This window comes from Scleropages formosus, chromosome 7 (assembly GCF_900964775.1).
Source record: "Scleropages formosus chromosome 7, fSclFor1.1, whole genome shotgun sequence".
Classification (NCBI taxonomy): Eukaryota; Metazoa; Chordata; class Actinopteri; order Osteoglossiformes; family Osteoglossidae; genus Scleropages; species Scleropages formosus.
This window is the reverse complement of record NC_041812.1, coordinates 262,671-286,711: the sequence shown is the minus strand read 5'-3', so window position 1 is coordinate 286,711 and position 24,041 is coordinate 262,671. Positions and strand designations below refer to the sequence as shown.

The 24,041-nt window shown below is 41.0% G+C and overlaps 1 protein-coding gene across 3 annotated transcripts; it reads left to right on the top strand.

The window, feature by feature from the left end:
- Positions 1 to 193: 193 nt before the first annotated feature.
- riok3 (RIO kinase 3 (yeast)) lies at positions 194 to 17,369 on the top strand. 3 transcript variants are annotated; one of them, XM_018751496.2, is made up of 14 exons: positions 194 to 272; positions 1,443 to 1,617; positions 2,106 to 2,221; positions 2,309 to 2,466; positions 2,756 to 2,863; positions 6,594 to 6,703; positions 8,480 to 8,623; positions 9,467 to 9,594; positions 9,900 to 10,082; positions 12,722 to 12,881; positions 14,790 to 14,870; positions 14,972 to 15,061; positions 16,452 to 16,559; positions 16,983 to 17,369. In XM_018751496.2, the coding sequence occupies exons 2-14, from the start codon at positions 1,582 to 1,584 to the stop codon at positions 17,088 to 17,090; spliced, it is 1,530 nt and encodes a 509-aa protein (XP_018607012.2). In that variant the 5' UTR covers positions 194 to 272; positions 1,443 to 1,581; the 3' UTR covers positions 17,091 to 17,369. The 3 variants fall into 3 exon arrangements, with proteins under 3 accessions (XP_018607012.2, XP_018607011.2, XP_029109166.1); XM_018751495.2 differs by lacking the exon at positions 194 to 272 and adding an exon at positions 1,251 to 1,346; XM_029253333.1 differs by lacking the exon at positions 194 to 272 and having other exon boundaries at positions 1,328 to 1,617; positions 2,312 to 2,466.
- The last annotated feature ends 6,672 nt before the right edge of the window (positions 17,370 to 24,041 follow it).

Here is a 24,041-nt window from a genome sequence, read left to right as displayed (position 1 = left end):
TGAGCGTCGAGCGAAAAGTGGCTGCGTTCCTTAAAGGGACCGCGCACAGGCGCGTCTGTTTTGGATACAGAATGGGGGGATTTCTGTCTATGGCCGTACTGACAGTGATACGTAAAGTTAGAACCAAACTGAGTTAAGCCTGAGGCTTTAATTCTATAGTTTTGTTTTTATTGTGTGACGTGAAAAAACTACTAGAAGGTTATCAGGAATCGTCAATTATTGTTCTGGGGGGTGCAGTGGGGCGCAGTGAGTGGACCAGGTCCTGCGCTCCGGTAGGTCTGCCAGGGGTTCGAGTCCCGCTTGGGGTGCCTTGCGACGGACTGGCGTCCCGTCCTGGGTGTGTCCCTTCCGGCTCCCCGCGACCCTGTATGGGACGAGCGGTTCAGGCTGAGTGTCTGTGTGTGTGTGTCACTGTGTCAGTCAATTTTCTGGTAAAGTTTTCTGCAGCTCTCGTGCGAGGATGAACGTTGTTTGTTCACGGTGGAAAGAAACAAACTGTACTTAAGAATAACACGTCTGCAACAACTTAGTTAACGTTTTTACCTGAATCATGGGTTTTCTTATGTATTTTTTAAAGTTCTCATACGGCATTTCACCATTCATTCTCAATCTGAGCTCGTCTGCATCCTCGCGGCCGAAACACTTTTACTAGTGAATGATCATTGATCATCGCGGGGTCGCGGGGAACCGGAGCCTACCCGGTAACACAGGAGGTCCTGCGGCCGGGTGTGGGGGACCAGACGTCCCGCCGGGTGTCCGACCGACCGGTCTCTTCGCACACAGGCACATCTGCTGCAGCCGGATCACGGGCTCAGGAGCCCATTAGGTTACTGAGGAGAGTGGGCACTCCCTTTAATCTGCTGTTGCAGGCTTTTGAAACACTGCTCCTCGTATTGTCGTATAGAATCTTCCGTGTATGATTATTTATGGTGGTGGTGGTGGGAAACATCGCCGTCGTAGCAGCCGTCACTCACTGCGTCCCGTCGTCAGTTCTCAGAAAATTCAACTTGCACAACACACGTGAGCGGGGATTTATAAAATTTCCGAGGGCCTAATATTAAATACCGATAGTTGGCAACTTAATAAAAAGCATACGAAAAACGTGAAAGATCAGTTTATTACTATTAAAAACATCACAGGAAAAAGTTTAAAAACAAAAAAGGGGAAGAGAACAGGATGCGCATGCGTGACAAAAGGCGCCACTGTCGCTTTAAGGACGTCGTTCGCCGCCGCCTCTTCCGGTTTGAGCTGTGAAGTCATTTCTGCCGTATCGGTGGTTTCTGTGTTTTATTTGCCTATTCTTGGCAACACTTGTTTGTTTAATCAACTCCATTGTATATCGTCAAGTATATATATATAATATATTTTTTTTGCCGTATTTATTGTTCTCGTGACTTTGAAACGACGCTCTTTTCTATACAAAATCTATTTCCAATTTTCAGCTTCCGTCGTCGTCGACTCGCGAGTTGACCGGCTGCTGCCGTCGACTTGTTGGGACTTGTTTCGTCCCAGTCCGGCGGTGAGAGCGGTGTCCTGGACCCGTCGCGTAACTTCCCGCCTGTTAGTAACCCAGTTGTAAACATGATGGATCCCATAGAAGTCGCTACCGAAGAAAAGGTAAGCGTTTCCTGCTTCACACTTTTTAGCTGCTGAATTTGTGGCCTCTTCTTTCCCAACTAGTAGTAGGGCAGAATGGGAAAAACAGGAACTTGAGTGTCGACTGATGCTGCCGCCCTCTGTTAAATTCAAGCCCTACTACTAGGCCTAGCTAATCATGCCCCATGGCACCTGCTGGATTAATAATCAATAATGAGTAGTGTGACGTATCGAAGCTGGTTGCCCTCTCCTCCGTATTCACACAGCGACATCTGATCAGATCAGCTGTTGAAGCGCTTTTCTGTAGACGAGTCTCTGGTAAATCTGACTTCGCTGACCGTAATAAAGAATCGTGTGACGTAATGAATCATGAGCACGTGCCAGTGCGATCGGATGTGTGTGTTTTGCAGCCTGTTGTGCTGCTGTCCTGCTGCCGGTCACTCTGCTGCTGCTGACCGCTCCGCTCACCAACTCTGCCGTGTCTGTCCGTTGTTCCCAATCAATCGTAGCGTCCGTGGGGGGCTCCGAACGCACCATGCGCGCCCTGCTCCCTGGCCGATGTTATGAGCGAGCAACTGGCTAAGCAGCTGGACGAGGAGTCGCGTTCCTTCCTCAGCTGCCCAGAGTGAGCGCTGCCGAATCAATCAATGCTGAGCACGCACCGACTACGTTAACTTAACGCTGGTCTCGTGCGCCACGGTGTCTCCCGCAGCGCCGCCGCCGCCGCCGCCGCCACTCAGCCCTTCGTCGCCGACGACTCGGACACCTCCAGTGACCTGATGCTGGCGCAGATGCTGCAGATGGAGTTCGACCGGGAATTCGACACGCAGCTGCGCAGGGAGGAGAGGAAGTTCAATGGGGACAGTAAAGGTAGCGCTGCGTCTCCATCCATCCATCGTGTCGTGGAACGCGAGCGAGTTCCTCGCGCGCTTTTTGCTACTTACTTTGGGAGCCTTAAGACAAGTTACAGTATTTTGAAATGGATACTTTCAGTTTAGGGCGGAGCTGTCCGGTGGCCCTCCTTAAAAATGCTCTGCGTTCCCGTCGATCCCGGACTCGCTCGGTCTAGCCTAGGTTCGGAAAGTGTTCCTCTGGCGTTTCATAACTTGTAATACAATTGAATTGTCCACGCTAATGTTCCTCATCATGTCTTCTGCAGTATCCATCTCCTTTGAGAACTACCGGAAGGTTCACCCCTACGATGACAGTGACAGCTCTGAAGACGAAGTGGACTGGCAGGACACTCGCCATGACCCTTATGGACCAGGTGACCGCCAGCAAAATGACTGAATTTAGGAATTTATTTTGTAGAAGTTCACGTAAAAATTAAATTTAAAGCTTTTTGCTCTCGTGATACATTAACATTTATTCATTCAGCAGATGCTTTTCTCCAAAGCAACGTACATTTCAGAGACAAAATGCAAGGAGTGCATTACATCAAGAGGAGGACAGATTTGGATGCAGACACGTGATTCTGGAGTACATCAGTTTGTCACAATGCACCATATGAACCAGTATACATCACATGAGTAGCGGCGTAAAGGTTCATCAATTAGTTCTCAATTTTTATCCACACAATTAAACGTTTGTTTGTTTGTCACGCACTTACATTTACGTTTATTCATTTAGCAGACGCTTTTCTCCAAAGCGACGCACATCTCAGAGAAAATGCAATTTGTGCATTACACTTAGATCAGGGAAGAAGTGAGTCTGAAAGAGGCAAGTTTTGAGATTGAGAGAGATCTGTGGTGGATTATGACAAATTGACTGTACTCTAGAATCTGGACAAGATCACTTTTCGCAGTTCTCAGTGAGAGAGGGGGGAGGTCATGCCACCACATCCGAACCTGAACTGAAAACCTGTGTGCTTTTGATTTTTATTTTTTTATTTATTTCTTTCTTTATTTTACTTTTTTTGTGCATGGGGCCACCAAGCTGACAGAGGTGCAGGAGACTAGCAGTCTTGTTGAGGTGTGGCGATCACTTGCTATACCCCTTCGGCTCTATATTACGGAGTGAACGTCTTCAGGCATGTCTGATTCATCATGAAAAAGTTTAGTCCTCTTCAGTCTCAAATTATAATGTAAAAATTACCTTTACTTCATTTAGCGAACGCTTTTCTCCAAAGCGACGTACGTCTCCGTGAAAAAATTGACTTAGACGTGCGATATGTGGCCTGAAACATTTCTTCAGTAAAAAATATACATCAGTTATACAGACTGAGACTTGCTTGAGTCAGTTTCACCATGAAATTAACATTTTTTTCATCTGTTCCTTTGAACATTACTACTGATATAGTACTTGTAGGGATTTATTTGCCATATTCTTGAACTTTGTTTCTTGCCTTTTGTAGTTTAATGCAGCTAGGATTTCAATTAATGACTGCTGTATCCATTGCCTATATTGTTGGGGAAAAAGTCACTCTATAATTTGTGCAAATTGTACATAGATATTTTTGTTCAAATACATGCAACATCTAATTTTTAAATGAGTTGGTGACATGTACATTTGATACAATCTTAAATTGTTAGCCACATTTGGTTATACTTGCATTTTGTCATGTGCTTAGGAATTTCTTTTAAACTTTATTCAGTGGAACAGAACTGTTGGTGGTCAGACTTAAAATATGAAGAACTTTAACAGTGTACCCATCCTTCACATAACATTGTGAGTTTCATGAAATCATCCCATTAGGCAAATTCCTGTTGTAAGGGCATTGAATTAACATTATTATGGTGGGGGGCAGCATAATTGATTCCAGGCAAAAAGTTACCAAAATTAATTTTAAAAAGAATAAAAGGTGGTATTATGCATGTCAAGGCACTTTTTAACATTACAGGCAAGTCAGAATGAGTTTTATGGGCCAGTCTGCTGATGGACACAAGGCATTTGCTGTGATTCTAGGTGCTTCTAGTATTTATAGGCAAACTGACACAATTACAGAATAACATATTTAGAATATACAAACATGAGAATAAATGTGGAAAAAAAAAAAAAGTATCAAAAGTAGTTGGATATTGTTGCAGTCACAGGAGACCTGTAGGGGAGTGTTAACTTCATGAGAGTGATGGCCTGAGGGGCAAAAACTGTTCTTGTATCTGGTCATTCTGGTGGACTGTGCTCTGTAACGCCTCCTAGAGGGGACAAGTGTAAAGATTTTGTGACTGGGTTGTGTGGGATCAGTGACTGTTTTTGCTCACCAGATGTTTGATGCATGACATTTATGATTGCAGTATCAGTTTTATTAACACTAGTGTATAAGTATTCATGTAATTAAAATGGTTTGTGATTATGGAACTCATGTGCATAGCTGCATGTGTGTGACACCATTTTGAAGACACGGGACAGTGTCTTCATAGTGCTTCATTTCACAGGTTCACTGGCAGCAGTAGGGCACGAAACTTAAGAGAGCATGTACCTCTGACAGAATCTAAACCTTCCCTCTGTACAGATCCTCAATATCTCACCATTTCTGTAAATTTATACATAAAACAAGTTCAATTTGTACCAGCTTTGTACCCTGAAAAAAAACCTGGAATGTCACAGTGGTTTAAGCAACAGAGTTAGTTACGCTCTTCTACATCTGCCTGCTTGGTGGTCCCAGGCACGCATAGTAAAGCACGGAGGTCTTGGTCCTGGCTACGTTGTGGTGGAACAACCTCCCTCTCTCACTCAGAACTAGTAAATCTTTGTGCACATTTAGAAAGGGTCTTAAAACTCACCTCTTCCAGACTCACTTCACCCATGATACCTTAAGTTCATGTAAAGTATAAATGTTAATGCACTGTAACTTTTAAGACCATGCCTGGATCAATCATGTACCTCCTGTACTGTAACAAATGTTTATCAACAAAAAAAATTACTAGGAAGGTGATCAGGAATGTCGATATTCTGATAGTTTATGTAGCTACTCGTGTGATGAACATTGGAGCATATGGTGAAAGCAACTGTAAAAATTGAACTGAAATGCCATAGAACTGAATTATTAACCTGTTGCATGAGGAAAATGTTGTATAGAATGCTATTTCCAGACACCCCTCGACTTATGCAAGTAGGCCGTTCTTTAACCCCTTTTGTAAGTCAAAAGTTGCGTATGTCAGATTCCCCCTCATCCACCATTCAACATCACATGCTCCTGTATACGTGCAGCATCCTTCACCGATGGATTTATAGTCAGTATAGCTAAACTTGGTTCCCGTGCTATAGACGATAATCTTTGTCCAACTTCATACTTCCTTATTTTCAATTTCATCTCCAAATTGATTGCTGGATGCTTGTAAGATGGTTCTCATTTTCCTTTGAGTACATGTTTACCACCAGGCATCGTGAATAATGAAACTGGTAAAAAATATGGGGGGGAAAAAGCCCCATGCTAATAAGAGATGTGTTTACGGCTCAAAACACGTGGGAACTGGGAAGGTGCAGCTTCCCGCCTTGTCTGGGTATGCCGATTTGCTCCTAACGTATTTCGGATGTTTTGCGGAAGTACTATCCATAAACAATGTGTATGCTGGGAATTTTTACAGAAATCCAGATTTACATAAAGCACATTTACGCAAGTAGAGGGGTTTCTGTATTTTCACAAGCTGTTTTAATCCCCAGCATCTGCATTGTACAGGACCCTGTTACGTGAGGGGATCGGTGTGCATTGTTCCTTTGTAGTTGGTAAAAATTAATACAAAGTCTGTACCTGTAAAGTGACTAAATGTCAAATATTTCACTTTTGTCACATCAGTAAGACACTAGTTCAGTGTCCAAATTTTCAAGTAGCTTAGCAATTTTGTGATTGCACAGTGAAAAGATTTTGCAAATTTTTTAACCCTTGCTGTAGTTCAAACTGCTTAAACAAGAAAAATGTATTGCTTTCTTAATGTACTTAAAGCTTAATACACACTTAATGTACAAAAGTGTCAGCTAAATGAATAAATGTAAATGTACTTTAGTGCGAAATGTGACTTAATTGCATGTGTTGTTCATCTTGGGATTTTTTTTAATAGATAAGCCTGTGACCACCCCAAGAAAAGGCTTTACTGGAAAAGGCAAGAACATTACTACCAAGCATGATGAAGATGCATGTGGCAGGAAAAACACAGCACGTATGGAGAATGTAAGACATTTTTTCACTTAATTTCATTGAGCTTGGTAGCATTTACATTGATTCATTTTGCAGAAGGTTTTCTCCCAAGCAATACAAAAAATGCATAACATCAACAGGAGAGATCTGGATGCAGACATGGTGATGCTAGAATACAGTGAATTTGTCTCAATCCATTACATGAACCAGTACACATAACACAAGTAGTTGCATAAAGGCTTTTCCATTATTAAACAAAATTGCAGTCTGGTTGAGGCATAGTGCGTGATCAGGTCTTGTAGATATTGGGGAGCAGATCTGTTGATAGTCTTGTAGGCTGTAACCAGAGTCTTGAATTTGATCTGGACAACTATAGGAAGCCAGTAGGTGGGGGGGATACATGGAAACACTTCGGCAGGTCAAATACAATTTGGGCAGCAATGTTATGTGTCAGCTGGAGAAGTTTGTCTGGCCATCCGGCTTCTGCCAGGAAGAAGTTGCAGTAATCCAGGTGGAATATTTGTGAGATAAGAGTGGATCTTGCAGATTTCCAGCAGGATGTATCTGTAGGACTGGGTTGTTGCTTCAATATGTTAAGGGACAGTTGATCTTTCCTCCCGGGCTCTTAGCCAATGAGGCAGGTGAAATGAGCAAGTTTTCCAGTTTGATTTGAGTTCTCAACAGGATGGATGGACCAGCTGGAGGTGGAGGATTTCAGATTTAGAGAGGTTGAGTTGAAGGTGGTGACCAGACATCCTATCAAAGATGTCTGAGAAACAGGTGGCGATGTGTGATGAAATGTGTGTAGCTCAGAAAGGAGATGAATAGCTAGGTATCAACATAGCAGTGGTAGGAGATGATGACTGTGCTAAGGGAAGAGGTGTAGATGGAGAAGAGTATAGGGCCTAGCACCAAGCTCTATGGAACTAGTTGAGAGATGATGAGGGGATAACTAGGAGTCTGATAGGTAGGACTTGGAACAGTTCAGTGCAGTTCTGTAATGCCAAGCTGTCCAAGAGAGGACAGTAGAATTTGGTGGTTGAGTCAAATTCTGTAGCTAGGTTGAGGAGGATGAGAGCTCTGGGGAGAAAGGCTGCTCTAATACTGTGAAGAGAGCAGTCTTGCTGGAATGACTAACTTTGAATTCAGACTGATAACTGTCAAGGAGACAACTGATTGTAAGTTTCCCATTCCAGTATTTTGTCAGAAAAGGGAGTAGACTGGCCTGTAGTTCTGGACTAAGTCTGAACCTTTCTGGATCTTCTTCAAGAGTGATGAAATGAAGGCAGTTTTGAAGGATGATGGGAAGCAACCAGAGGAGAAAGGAGTTGATGATGATCTTGGAGAGGGGAGAGAAGTTGCAACGACATGTCCGATAGGAGACACAAAAGGGTTAGATCAAGGGAGCAGGTGGTGGCTCTCTGACAGCAGAGGTTGGAGTTTTCAGTTTGACAGGTGTTGAAATGTGAAGAACTTGACCTCAGTCTGGCATCATCAGGGCAGTTGGATGTAAAGAACTTGTCAGTGATGGAGTTGTCTCTGAAGAAAAAGACAATAGTCAGCAATGAGAAAGAAGGAGGAGGGCAGAGTAGGGAAGAGAAGAGTGTGGATTGTTGATTGCAGACTAGCTTTTTTTTTTTTTTTGTGGAAGAAGGTAGTTTTAGCTGAGGACAAAGTGCATATGCACGAGTTTACTGTTGTAACATGAGGTTTTGTTTGAATAATCGTTAGAAATAATTTAAACTGACACTATTCAGTTGTTCCAGTCACTATGCATGGCTACTTCAAGCATTCCTTCTGTTTCTCCAGTTTGCTCCAGAAGTTCACATTGGAGATGGTATTGGGATGGACCTAAAGCTCTCAAATCATGTCTACAATGCCTTGAAGCAGCACTGCTACACTGAGCAACGTCGGAGTGCTAAATTGCACGAGAAAAAGGAGCACTCCACTGCGGTATGTGTCAATGTACAGGGTTTCTACCACCATCACTCAGTAACCGATATGCTATAAACAGATTAATTATCCTCAGTTGTCTGTAGATTTAATCCGTAGGGTTCACTGTACTGTGACTTGAAACTACTCTTAAGTAATTGCCAACAACCTCATAATAGTGGTTTCTGTGCATAGCTGTCTCCTGCCATGCCTTCAGGATTAACATAGCAGAACATCCACAAACAGCCAAAAGCTTGTTAATCAAAGGAGTTGTCATTTGTGGACCACTGTTTATGGGTCCATTGGGTGGTGTTTGTTGCCATCTCAGCAGTCCTGTTTGCACTGCCATTTTTTGGAGGCAGGTGTTTTGGGGGGTGAATTCAGAGCCAGACAATGAAGAGACTGTTTCAAGAAGTTAATTGTAATTCCAGATGTTTCTTTTCTTTAATACCAGTTTGTCCCACACATTAACGTTCTACACTGAATAACACTCATACTGCATCTACAGCTTTTTGTATGAGAACCTGTCGTGCTCCTCCCCATAATTAATTTGACCGTCAGAATGAGAATTCACATAACTGGTTCAAGCAACATATTCACTGTTAGGCTGAGCCAACATTTACTCATTTTCTATGCTTAAAAAGTATATCAACAGTCCTGTGTATTTAGTCATCTGTGCTTTTCTTTACTAATAATTGGCTGTTCAACACTGCAGTAAAACATGTCAATTTGATTTTCTCAGACTCTATATGATTCCTTGTTTTTTGTGCTTATATTATTATTTTCCTTTTTCTTTTTAAAAAAAAAAAAAAAAAAAAACCTTTTAACTTGAACCACATTAGTCACTTGGCTTCTTCTCCACAGGAACAAGCTGTTGACCCCAAGACCCGTCTGCTGATGTTTAAGATGGTCAATGCTGGCATCCTGGAGAATATCAATGGATGCATTAGCACTGGGAAAGAGTCCGTTGTCTTTCATGCCGATGGAGGAAGGTGTGAGCTGATACTTAATTAATTTAAGAAGTCTGATGCAGGGGTTGAAAAATACAGGCCTAATTAATTGGTGTCAGACATTCTTAAAATATTTGCAATACATTCAGCATAACCACTTGAGAAGTAAGGTCACCTAAAGTTAATCTGAAAGCACTGACATGGTGTGAACACCTAGCAAACAGCTCTGGGTCTCAGTTTAACTTTCTGGAACCTGACTAAACAGTCACAGTATTTTAAATGTGCATGGGTGATAGAAATCTTTTTTTTTAAATTTTTTTTATTATTATTTATTTATTTAAAAACAGCCTGGAAGACAACCCTGTCCCAGCAGAGTGTGTACTAAAGGTTTTTAAGACCACCCTGAACGAGTTCCGCAATCGGGATAAGTACATCAAGGATGACTACCGCTTCAAGGACCGTTTCAGCAAACTGAATCCCCGCAAGATCATTCGCATGTGGGCAGAGAAAGAAATGCATAACTTGTCAAGGTCAGAGATGGATAAATGGTTGGAATGTAACAGTTTGTTATATCGCATTTTTAGAAAAAACAAAGATTCACTCAGCTTAGAGTAAAATATAGAATGAAGGGCTGGGGTGCTCAAAACCCTCTGTGGTATGTAAGATTTTGAGCATTTACATTTTTTAGCAGATTCTTTTCTCCAAAGCGACTCCCAATAAACTCTATGATGTCTTATCAGCCACACACCTTATTCACTTACACTGCTAGATACACTGCTTACAATGGGTCACTCATCCATACATCAGTGGAACACACACACACTCTCTCTGTCACTCACACACTACGGGTGATCCTGAACAGCATGTCTTTGGTCTGTGGGAGGAAACCCACACAAATATGGAAAGAACATGCAAACTCCACACAGACTGAGTGGGGATGGAACCCATGTCCTCTCACACCACCCAGGCGCTGTGAGACAGCAGTGCTACTCGCTGTGCCACCCATACAGGAGTATTACAGGAGTAGCTGTGTAAAGGATTATCCAGGGATGAAAGTTATAGTGCATAAAAATTTGCACCTTACATGATGGGCAAAGTGAGTCTGGAAGAGATGAGTTTTAAGATTTTAAATATAGACACAGATTCAGCAGTTCTGAGTGAGAGGGAAAGTGAGTGTATGAGCCAGACACTTAAAATGCAGTCACAGTCCACTTCCACTGCTGTATCTTGGTCTGCTGTATCCATATCACACATGTCTGTCACACCAGTGGTTTTGCTGTTCTGGCTCCCAGTGCTAAGAAACATTTGTTTGCAGCTGCTTGTTCAGCTAACTTCTTGCAGTGATGATGGCACAAATGAGTGGTCATGATTTTTATATTGCTGCTATTTCAAGGCAACAGTGCAGTGCTGGGGTCATGGTGGCGCAGCGGGCTTGGCCACGTCCTGCTCTCTGGCAGGCCTGGGGTTCGAGTCCTGCTTGAGGTGCCTTGTGACGGACAGGCGTCCCATCTTGGGTGCGTCCTCTCCCCCTCCGGCCTTGCGTCCTGCACTGCCAGGTTAGGCTCCAGTTTGCCACAACTGTGCTTAGGACAAGCGGCTTCAGCCAATGTGTGTGAGTGTAGTGCTAGGTAGCACTTTCACTCGATAGCTGCATCCACTTTGACAGCAATTTCTGCATCATTTTCATATTGAAAATGGAAGCCAAAATATTGCCATAGCTGTGACTTCTTTCCTATTGAGACCTGTTAATTCCTCACAGACTAGGAGTAGACTTGACACAGCTGTTGCATTCAACAGCACTGCTTTTTGTGCAAAATTAGTATTATGAGGACTGATGTATATTTAGTATACGTGTGACTCAGCAACTTCATACCCCAATAGCGAATACCGGAATAAATTTTGTATAGCAAGGCTTTCCATGAAAACACGTTCGTCCTAAAAAATAAAGCCCTTCGGTATGCTTCAAGTATGCTCTCCCATCATTGCTCCCATCACTGGCGGCATGATGGCACAGCGAGTAGCACGTGGGTTCCATCCCCACTCAGTCTATGTGGAGTTTGCATGTTCTCTCCCTCTCTGTGTGGGTTTCCTTAGTAAGTAGTGTATCTAGCAGTGTAAGTTACTTTGGTGAATAAGGTGTGTGGGCTGATAACACTACATAAAGTTCATTGGAAGTCGCTTAGGAGAAAAGCATTTGTTAAATACATTTAAACATTACATTTTTTTGTCTCAAAAAAAGACCAGGAAGGCTATCAGGAATCGCCGATAGATTAGTTTTATGCCGTTACTTGTGTGATGAACATCGGTGCATATGGTAAAGGTAACAAAATAGCTTTACTTAAGAATCATGTGGCTGCAACTATGTCTCTTTCTCCTACTGTAATGAACAGATTGTATTTTGTATGAGATGTATGTCACTTGGGAGAAATGAGTCTTCTAAATGAATACATGTAATGCAGTGGCCCAAAAGGGGTTGTAGGTGCCCCAAATGCATAGCGTGTTTGGCTGAGTGTGGCAAATCATGCTCAGTGCTGTCTTACTGTGCATGTAGGTGGGGGAGACCCATGGAGACATGGGGAGAACATGCAGACGCCACATAGACTGAACCAGATTCAGATCTACAGCACAGGCAGTGTGAGGCAGCAGCGCTACCTGCTGTGCCATCATGCCATCCTGTTTTGACAGTTATGTGTACTGGAATTTGAAGGAACTTTGAACATAAGATTCTTGGCAATTTGTACAAGTAACTGTTTTCTCCTATAGACGGTGTGGAAGTTTGCAATATGGCTGCTGGTTTTCTTTCAAATCCTGATTCCTGTCAGAGTGGTAGAACTAATTATCTGCATTGTGTTCCCTGTGTCTCTCAGCAACGTAACCGTAAAATGTTTTCTTAATCAGTTGTCAGTGGGAATTTTTACTTTTAGAAAATGTAGAATATTTTAAAATGGAGCAAATGAAAATATCATTTGTAGGCTTTGTCAACCTGCACTGACTGTTCCTACATTTGTGAGGCCTGTTCACTAAATTGTGTACATTCTCTTGTTTCATTGTTCTCTGGCTGTCCTCGTACTTGTTGTCAAATGACCCAACACTGCATAATTCCATTACATGTCACCACAACCTTGAATGACTGTCACCACATTGACTGAAGTCTTCATCTTTCCTTCAGGATGAAAAAGGCTGGAATTCCTTGTCCAGAAGTGATCATTCTCAAGAAGCACATTTTGGTCATGTCTTTCATTGGACAAGATCATGTGCCAGCACCCAAACTGAAAGAAGTGAAACTGGGAACTGAGGACATGATGGGAGCTTACTACCAGGTGTTAAATGTAAGTACCAGCTTGACCACCATGTATGTAGTGTGAAAATTCCCCTGGTAGGAAATTGAACATACTATAACCCCTGGCAAAAATTATGGAATCACCACACTTTGAGCATGTTTACCCAACTTTTTTACTTCATAGCAAATAAACAAATCACAGATACAACACAAAACATTTTTTGTTTAATAGCTGGACATTCTGGCTTTGTTGAACATACCTCAAACAAATTAAATTATTGGCAATTTTTTTTCCCCAAATCGAGTAGAGGAAAAAATTATGGAATCACTTAATATTAAGGAAAAACATTATGGAATCATCAACAAAAAAATACAGTCAATACTTTGTCGTTCCTCCTTGGGCTTTTATGATGGCCTGGATTCTTTGAGGCATTGACTTCACTAAGGAAAAACAATATTCTTCATCAGTCTGGTTCCAACTTTCTTGAATAGCCATTAACAGATCAGCTTTGCAGGATTGAGCCTTGTCATGGACCAGTTTTTTTTTTTTTCTTTCTTTTCTTTTCCAATTTCCGCCATAAATTTTCAATCGGATTGAGATCTGGACTGTTTGCTGGCCATGTCATTGAGTTGATATGCCTTTCCTGAAGAAAAGCTTTAACAGTCTTTGCTCTGTGGCAAGATGCACTATCATCCTGAAAAATTACTTCATCACCAAATCTATTTTCTACTGATGCAATGAGAAAGTGTCCAAAATTTCAATGTACACCTGGGCATTGACTGCTGAGGTCATGATTGCCATCTCACCTGGTCCTTTACCTGACATGCAACCCATATCATAAATGACTGGGGAAATTTGTTTTCTTGAGGCAGTCATCTTTATATGTTTCATTAGAACGGCACCAGCCAAAAGGTCCAGCATCATCATCTTGACCAATGTAGATTCGTGATTCATCATTGAATATCCCTTTCATCCAGTCATCCACACTCCATGATTGCTTTTCTTTAGCCCACTGTAACCTTGTTTTCTTCTGTTTAAGTGTTAGTGCTGGTTTTTGTTTGGCTTTTCTATATGTGAATCCCATTTCTTTCAGCTGATTTCTTACAAACATTGACTCCAGTTTCCGCCCATTTGTTTTTCATTTGTTGTGCATTTTCTATTTTCAAGGCATATTGCTTTGAGTTTTCTATCCTGACGCTTTGACGTCTTCCTTGGTCTACCCATATGTTTTCCTTTTATTACCTTCCCATTTTGTTTATACTTGCACCAAATTTTAGACACAGCTGACTGGGAACAACCAACTTCTTTCGCCACACTCCGTGTTGGATTTCCTTCTTGAAGAAGTTTTACTATCCTTTACATTGTTTCTATTGACAACTCTCTTGTTGGGGCCATGTTTCCTTTCAATTAGTCAAGTCCGACAGCTCGTTAAGCTCAGTAAGCTCTCTCTTTTAACTGTAGACTAATTTGCATTTTTGACTTGTCTGTGTTTGTTTTAAAATGCAAATACCAAGTGATTCCTTAATTTTCTTCTACTTGATTTGGAAAAAAAATTGCCATTAATTAAAATAATTCCTTTGAGGTATGTTTAATGAACCCAGAATATTCAGGTATTAAACAAAAATTTTGTGTTCTCTGTGATTTGTTTGCTCCAATGTAAAAAAATCTGTGTGAACATCCTCAGTGTGGTGATTCCATAATTTTTGCCAAGGGTTGTATGCTTACCTGATTACAGTGTACACATGGTCTGCCATCTGGTCAAGTGAGCACTAATTTGTATGAATATATACACAACAGCTGAATTAAGTCCAGTGTGAGTTGTCCAAAAGTTGTGCAAAGAATATCAAAAGTCTAAACCTTTTTTCTGTTATTTTTTGCACATTCACATTTTCTGTTACTTTTTTTTTTTTTTTTTTTTTTTCTTCTTCCCCCTCTCCCCCTTCCATCTCCTCTCAGTTGATGCAGCAGCTGTACCAAGAATGCAACTTAGTTCATGCTGACTTGAGTGAATACAACATGCTATGGCATGATGGAAAAGTAAGCTACTTTTATTGCAAGTATGTATACATCTTGTAGGTTGTGAATTTGTCTGACTAGATACAAAAATCTAGCCTTGTGTTTTTATTCTGTCCATGCAGGTATGGCTAATTGACGTTAGCCAGTCTGTGGAGCCCACCCACCCCCATGGGCTGGAATTCTTGTTTCGAGATTGCAAGAATGTGTCCACAGTAAGACTATTCTTAGCTTTTCCTTTATATCATTGTATTTCACTGCATTCAGGATTTTTTTTTTTTTTTGAAGAATTCATTTGGAATCTGAAACTGGAAATTATCAGACTTTTCTAGAAATAAGATTTCAGTCTTGAGACTGTGTAGGTAGTGTATAAATTTTGATCTGAATTGAGTTCCCAGATCAGTCTGGGATTAGTCAGGAGGCAGCAGGTACATGTTACGCTCACACATGTTATGCTTACATGTGTACAGTAATTAATACATCATTGTCAGTAATATGAGTAATATGTCAGTTTCCTTTATGTGAAGTACAGGTAGAAAATGAAGTTCATAAATTCATTAATGTAGTCTATTATACATTTTTTAAAAATTGAAATTTATGGTACTGTGTAGTACATTGTCAACAAATTTGAGGTTATTTCTATTTTTTTCATATTATACACGCAGAAAATCAAGCTATAGTTAATAGTGTAGTTTAAAATAAATTTCTGCAAGTTACTGCCAACTTTTTTTCAATATAGGAAAGTTTTTTCAGCTTGCTGCTGCATCAGCACTGGCAGCCTTATTGTTGTCTTTATAAATATCAGAACGATGAAACCATTACTTGCCACAAGTCAGAAGTAGATATTTTAGTGTCTTTATAAAGACTTAACTTGCCTGAGTAATCATTAGGCTTGTCAAGGCATGTCTTTGGCTCTGGTCTTAAATCGACATTATTATTATTATTATTATTATTATTATTATTATTATTTTTTTTTTTTTAAATTTTGTAAATAGCACCAGTATTTTCCTCCTTTTTCTTTTCTTTTCTTTAAAGGGATAGATCATTTCTCTTGTTCTTAGTTACAGTTTATTCAGCTTCTTTTAAATGGAGTGCTTTTCTTGCCAGAGCAATATAGAGCACTTGAACAAGGTCCCTGATATTGACATAAATAACAATAGAGTAAGCCAGCTGGCAAAAGTGAAGAGATGGAAAACAAACATTTATTTCCATATGGATTGTGTCACTGCGTGAGAAGAGCGCTCTATAAAAATAATAATAATAATTGTTTACTCAGAGCATGTTTCCCTCCTTACCATCATGATTCCAGTAGTACTCAAGTCACAATCCCCCCCCCCCCCCCCCCCCCCCAAGTGTACCAACTATTGGTAGCACATGCGAAGCCAGACTGATTACTGCAAAAGGCAGCAGTAGTGACAAGGTAGATGAGTAACGTAAAATTTTTGTAACTTATGGTGCTAACCGTTACAGTAATTTGTGTAAATCTGAGGTTACACAAGTCACATATTGTGGAACCCAAGGTGTGTCTGTACTCAAGTAAAACTGTATCCACAACCATATACATCACTGTATACCGTAATATTAATGGTTTTCTCTGCCAAACAGTTCTTTCAAAAAGCAGGTGTGGCTGATGTGATGAATGTTTATGACCTCTTCAATGCTGTGTCAGGACTCCAAATAAAAGCTGATAACGAGGCAGATTTTATAGCACAGGTATGGTTATATTGGTTCCTCCCCCACCCCTGTTTTTTCTTCAAGAAAGACTTATTTATTGCAATCATGTTTGAAATGTTCATGTATTATTTAATATATAGTTGTATGTATGAGTGACCCATTGTAAGTATTGTATTTAGCGGTGTAAGTCACCGCGGTGAATAAGGTGTGTGGACTGATAACACTACATAGAGTTCATTTGAAGTCACTTTGGAGAAAAGTGTCTGATAAATAAATGTAAATGATTTGGTATCATGCAAGTTGTTTTGCTGAAGTAGGTCAGATTATACAGTCCCTTACACCTACAGCCTTTCGATTACAGGAACAGTTTGTAGCCACTGTATTATTACCTGTTAAGTGCAAGTATTGACTTTGAGTTATTAAATGATGGCTCTACTGAAAATGAAAACTTGTGTATTGCAGATTGAATCTTTGGAGAAGATGAATGAGGACCATGTGCAAAAGCACAGAAAAAAGACCCATACATTTGAGGAAGGTGGAGGGCCACCTCTACCCCAAGACGATGATTAGTAATCACTAAAGCTCCATTATAATAATAGAATGTTCATTTTTGAATTATGAGCTATTGAAAATCCATTTGTGACTCCTGATCTCACTGGTTTTTAGGGTGGGTGTAGGAGAAATTAATATATTCTAATTAAATGCAAATGAGAAATGCTTTATGAATAGCTGTTTGGAACATGTGGAGTTCATTTAATTACTGGTGATGTTTTGGGTTCCTTTGGGGTGCATTTTGAAGGCCATTAAATTACTGATCAGACCTGCCAGTAATATCAGCTGAACAGTACATCTTAATTTTTAATGCAAGAAGAAAAGCTTTTGACATTTTTAAAAGTTTAAAGTGAAATGTTAAATAGCTTGGCAGGCTTCACTATGTCACTTTTTTTTAAAAATTTTAATGAGTGCTGGGTATGTTTCCAAAATACTTCTTCAAGGCTCCCCTTTAAAAGCTGTTTACATGGAATGAGTGTTCCTGCAGAAAATTGCTTCTTCTGGAGTATTGTTTGTTCAAGGACGGAGTGTACATTAAATAGATGGGATGTTGCATGAATGGACATGGCTGTTTGTGTTTGTCATTTGCGATGGTCACAGTATGTCACACACAAACTATTTGAGTCTAAAGAGGAGTCTGAAAGTTGAAGGAGGGCAACACTTCAACACAGGAAAGAGGAAAGTACCGTATCCTGCTACACTGGAACACACGTGTTCATTAAATCTGTGTGTAAGACTACACGTGCCAGTAAAAACCCAGCCCTGTTGCACACATTACCAGTGTTGCTTCTAAGCAAATGCATTTGATGTTAAAGGAAGGTTATGATGTGACACAATGATATAAGATGTGTTCCTGCACAGCCCCTCCTAAGTTAAATTCACTTTGGGCCAAAGACATAATTGCTGTTACTTTCAGTGGTAAAGCATGTTATGTGTGTATAAGCTAATGGTTTTCTATTGATTACTCTATAATAAGGTAGCTGTCCTCCCCAGGACTACAGGCTCAGAATTTTAGGAAAATGTTCTTTATTGATGGCATACATGTCTTTTCAATAGTAGTCTTGACAAAGACACTCTAGACAGTACAAGACAGTCCTAAGTATTAGAGTTACCCCAGGTCACTCTAAGCCCCCTAACTCCACACAATGGTCAGATTACCCCTCAAACCCCCCAGAATTCCCCTGTGGTAAACTAAGCATAAGCAACATAAGAGCCAATCAGAATGGAACACAGGACTAGACAATAATACTAACTAAACTGTAATGACCTGTGTTACTATGAGTTTGAGCAGGAAATGTGAGATGTACGTCACTTTGGAGAAAAGCGTCTGTTAAATGAATAAATGTGTTATTTACAATAAATCTGTTTATTGTAAATAGCTGAATTATGGGGGGGAGGAAAAAGGTAAGTGTGCAACCGCTGGGTGGATTTATGGGGAGTATAATACGGTGACTGCAAGTGGTAGGGAGAGAAAGCTTGAGAGGTGTGAAGCAGGCTGATTTGATGTGTAGGTCCTTGAGGAAAAAGGGGTGTTAGGTAGTGTGTGGGTGTATGTTCCCCCCCCCCCCCCTCCCCCCGCATATGCATTTTTATCATTCACCTATCCTACTAAAATGTTAATAGGGGAGATGTCTTGTGAAAAGGGAAACACCTAAAAACTGTAGGTGAGGTGTATGGTAACACCCTGAGAACAGGCTAGGGGAATGCCCCTCTTGAGCGTAAGTTCCTTTTAATTATTTATGGTTTTAAGCCTTGGGGTATGTTTTTAGTGTTTTAAAAGGTTCTGCCATGCAGTTTATATATTCGCTGGTCTTATTCAATTCAATTTATTTTTATAGAGCATTCTTCTCATGCAGTGACTCAGAGCACTTTAACAGGCATACAGCAGGAAAAATTGTTACTAAGAAGACAGTCAACTAATGGCTACCATAATGAAGGACTTATTATAGAGCTATAAGTATACCTACTGGCCACCGGGGAAAGGAACAAAAACTCCCAACTGAAGGTTGAGGGAGAAAAAAATCTCTGAGGGTCTACGGGCCAGTGGTTGCCCACCCCTCCTGGGCATTCTAGATTAAGTAACAATTTGTAAGCCAGTGTGTAACAAGTAATAATGATATTGTTGCTATATGGTATCTTGGATCCCCAGCTCAGCATGGAACATCTTGTTCATCATGGCAGTAGGTCATCATCCTCAGTCAGCATGAGATTTGTCTGTCACCACTGGCCAGCCTCAAGTCTTATGTTGCGAGGCAATGCTCAACAAGAAGAAAGAACAGAGTTAGTAATTTGTTACTTAAGATCATTTATGTATTTATATAATGGTGGTAAAAAATAACCAAAGCAAGTGGAATTACATTTTGAGGTGGAATGCCTGAGTGAACATGTAAGTCTTAAGTCGGGATTTAAAAACAGAAACAGACGGGGCATTTCTGACAGTAACTGGTAGACTATTCCACAGTTTAGGTGCTCTATAACTAAAGGCGTGACCACCTACTGAGGTCTTATTGATCACAGGTACTTTAAGGTAACCTGCATCTAATGAACGAAGATATCGTCCTGGGATATAAGAACCAATATCACAAAGGTAACCCGGAGCAATGCCATGTACTGCCTTATAGGACAAAAGAAGGATTTTATAATCAACTCTAAATGTGACCGGGAGCCAATGCAATGATTTAAGTACCGGTGTTATATGGTTGTACTTCCTAGTTCTAGTGATAATTCTCACAGCAGCATTTTGTACCACAACTGTAGCCTGGATACAGTCTGGTATGGACAACCCGATGATGAAGCATGACAATAGTCCAGCCTGCTTGAGACAAAAGCACGAACCAGTTTCTCAGCATAGGAATTGCTGCAATTTAGCTATGTTTCTTAACTGAAGGAAGCACGACTTAGTCAAAGCATTTACATGAGTTACAAATGACAGCTTCCCATCCAACAGGACACCCAGATCCTTGACACAATCCGTACGCTTGAAGGTAATACCATTTCTTGTAAAGATTGGTGTGATTGTGTCGAGTTTTGGCATCACCACCCACCACAAGTACCTCTGTTTTACTGGCATTTAGAGATAAAAGAATTATTACTCATCCATAATTTTATACTGGTAAAACAATTAGCTAACGACACCACATGTGAAGAATCATTAGGCTGAAACGATACATAAAGCTGTGTGTCATCGGCATACGAATGGAAATTCACATTATGTTTGCGAATAATGTCACCCAATGGTAACAGTGTGAGAAGAGTAATGGCCCCAACACAGAGCCCTGCGGCACACCATACTGAACCGTAGTTGAGATGGAGGGGGTGCAGTCATCAGATTTTAATACAAATTGTTCGTGGTTAGCTAATACAAGTCAAACCACTTCAGAACGGTGCCTCTTAGTCCAACCAGGTTTCCAAGTCTACTCAGTAGGATACTGTGGTCTACAGTATCGAACGCAGCACTCAAGTCTAGTAACATAAGAATAGAGATCTGACCAGCATCGGAAGAAATGAGAATATCATTAACAACACATGTGAGCATCGTTTCAGTGCTGTGACCAGTGTGGAAACCGGACTGAAATTTTTCAAATATATCATGATGATTACAATTTGGGAAGCTACGATCTTTTCTACAATTTTAGATAAAAATGGTAGATTGGAGATGGGTCTATAATTACATTAATTATTACAATCCAGATTCGATTTCTTTCAGTAGGGGTCTAATAATGGTGATTTTAAGGGCTTTTGGAACACAGCCATTAGTAATGATGTATTAATATTGAAAATAGGTTCTGCAAGCATGGAAACTGCAGCTTTCAGTAATTTAGTGGGGATTGGGTCTAAAGGACAGGTATTACTTTTCACTGAGCGAATCAGCGCGGTAATTTCTTCTACAGTTATTGCATCGAAGTTACTGAGATAGTGCAGACAACTAATATCATCGTCAGAAGCGCTTATGTTTGCTAAAACCGAACTAGAAGGCACTATGGTTTTGCGGATATTCGCTAATTTATTATTGAAAAACGACATAAATTCATCATTAGTAATGGTAGTAGAAATACATTGTTTATCTTTGTGTTTACCAGTTAAGTAAGCGATGGTATTAAACAGGAAGGGAGGGTTCTTGTGATTTTCATCAATTAACTTTGCGTAGTATTCGGATCTGGCATGAAAAAGGGCCTTTTTATATTTTTTAGACAATCGGACCAGGCTACATAATAAACATTTAGTGTACTTGAACGCCATTTATGCTCTAATTTACGACATTCTAACTTTATTGCACGAGTTGATTCGTTGAACCATGGCCCATGGCGAGTTTCTTACCGTTCGAATAAGTTTAGTTTTTGGTGGAGCCGCAGAGTCTAGGGAGAATTTTACCACCAAATTATACAGCCATCTGATCAATATCTACACTCGTTCCAAAATCGCAGCTTCTAATATGATTAATAATTTTAGCAGTAGTAGTGTCATCAATAGGCCGCACGATTTTGGTCTTGCTATTGTCCGACGGCACAGGCAGGTATAGATCAAAGGTTACTAAATGATGATCAGAAATAGCCTTGTTTAAAGGAATAATATTAACATTATGAACATCAACGCCGTAAGTTATGATGAGGTCGAGCGTATGGTTACGGGAATGAGTAGGACCGGTAACAACTTGAGTAAAAGCGACGGAGTTTAAGAGAGACAGAAAACTATTAGCGACAGTATCCGACGACACGTCTACATGAGTATTGAAATCACCCATCAGGATAATTTTGTCATGGTTAATGATTAAATCGGTTATGAAGTTGCTAAATTCCTCGAGAAAAAAGAGGAGTAAGGTCCAGGTGAACGGTAGATAAGGAATATAATTGGTTTGAGTTGAAATCTAATTGTAGAGCTTCAAACGAGGTGATATTATAACGATTTCTCGGTGTTATTTGTAATCTACTATTGAAAAGATCGCCAACTCCACCTCCACGACGCACAGAACGAGATTTATGGAAATAATCGTATCCATCCGGAGCGACCTCTATTAGCGGAATCGTATCGGACTCACCGAGCCAGGTTTCGGTGAGAAAGAATAGATCGGACTTGTAACTTAATATTAAGTCGTTTACTAGAATAGCTTTACTTGTCAGTGAACAAATATGTAACAGACAGCATTTTATATTACAGTTTGGCCTCGGTGGTAAGTTGGGAATGTTTGTTTTAATGTATTTTAGGTTTCTGGTGCAAACGCTGAGTCCTATCACTAAGTCTAATTATTAAGCGCCGTGGCCTTATAATAGTTTGAATGTTTTGGCTGCACTTAACGCTTTTATTTAAAGTTTTTAGGCCCGCACTGGACAAGGCACAAGAAACCCCATCACATGAGAAATGACTACTGATATCAGAACAAGCAACAGACCCATCCTCGACACACAAAGCTGCTAAAGGAGATGATTCATGGACCATGAGTCAGTCCTGCAACTTGCAGGCCAAGTTCTGGGACAAAACAAACGAACCCCTCCAGTTGAGGTGTACACCATCACACGTGAAAAAACCTGGGCCTTTCCCAGAAAGCATCCCAGTTATTAACAAATGATATACGATCGGAGCGGCGCCACGTCTCCGACCACCCGTTAAGGGGCACCAGTTTACCTTACACTAGGTCCCCCATGTAGAGTCCAGGTAAAGGACCAGACACTATGAGATTACAAAATTTCCTTCTGGCCCTGTTACACGTAGAAATAAAACGGTTCTTCAACGGTCCTTTAACTGTTTCAGGTTCTCTCATTGATTTTTATTGTTTTCTTTCATATTTTATTATTGACATGACAGTTTTTAGGATTAATTTGTTTATTGAATAAAGGTTTTAATCATCGGAAATGATGCATGGAAAATTTTTTACCTGTCGAGTTGGATAGCGTGTGGAACAAGACACCCTTGGTGGGCTGGTGATCCATTCTGATCCGTTAACAAAAAAAAAAGGAGGGGGCGTTAGACCTAGAACATTATTTCCCTGCGTAGCCCATTCGAAATGAACACTGTCTGCGTGTCTTTCTTTACCTCATCCAAACCCAGGGCACTGTATGCCACTATAAAAAAAAAAAAAGAAAAAAAAATTCCCCACTCGCCCCCCTTTTTGCGGGCGGTCTTACTCCTTCAAGCTCGGGTCCTCTACCAGAGGCCTGGGAGCTTGAGGGTTCTGCGCAGTATCTTAGCTGTTCCTAGGACCGCGCTCTTCTGGACAGAGATCTCGGATGTTGTTCCCGGGATCTGCTGGAGCCACTCTCCCAGCTTAGGGGTCACGGCCCCAAGTGTTCCGATTACCACGGGGACCACTGTCGCCTTCACCTTCCACGTGTTTTCTAGCTCCTCTCTCAGTCCTTGGTATTTCTCAAGCTTCTCATGTTCTTTCTTTCTGATGTTGCCATCGCTTGGGATGGCGACATCTATCACTACGGCTTTCTTCCTCTCTTTGTCCACCACTACTATGTCTGGTTGGTTAGCCATTACCAGTTTGTCAGTCTGGATCTGGAAGTCCCACAGGATCTTAGCTTGGTCATTCACGACCACCCTTGGGGGTGTATCCCACTTTGATCTTGGGACTTCCAGCCCATACTCGGCACAGATGTTCCTGTACACTATGCCAGCCACTTGATTATGGCGTTCCATGTATGCCTTGCCTGCTAGCATCTTACACCCTGCTGTTATGTGCTGGATTGTCTCAGGGGCATCTTTGCACAGCCTGCACCCGGGGTCCTGCCTGGTGTGGTAGACCCACCCCGGCCTCTATTGATCTTGTACTTAGAGCTTGTTCCTGTGCTGCTATGATTAGTGCCTCTGTGCTGTCTTTCAGTCCAGCTTTGTCCAGCCACTGGTATGATTTTTCGATATCAGCCACTTCTTCAATCTGCCGGTGGTACATACCGTGTAGGGGTTTGTCCTTCCATGACGGTTCCTGTTCTTCCTCGCCCTCCTTCTCGGGTTTCTGCTGCCTGAGGTATT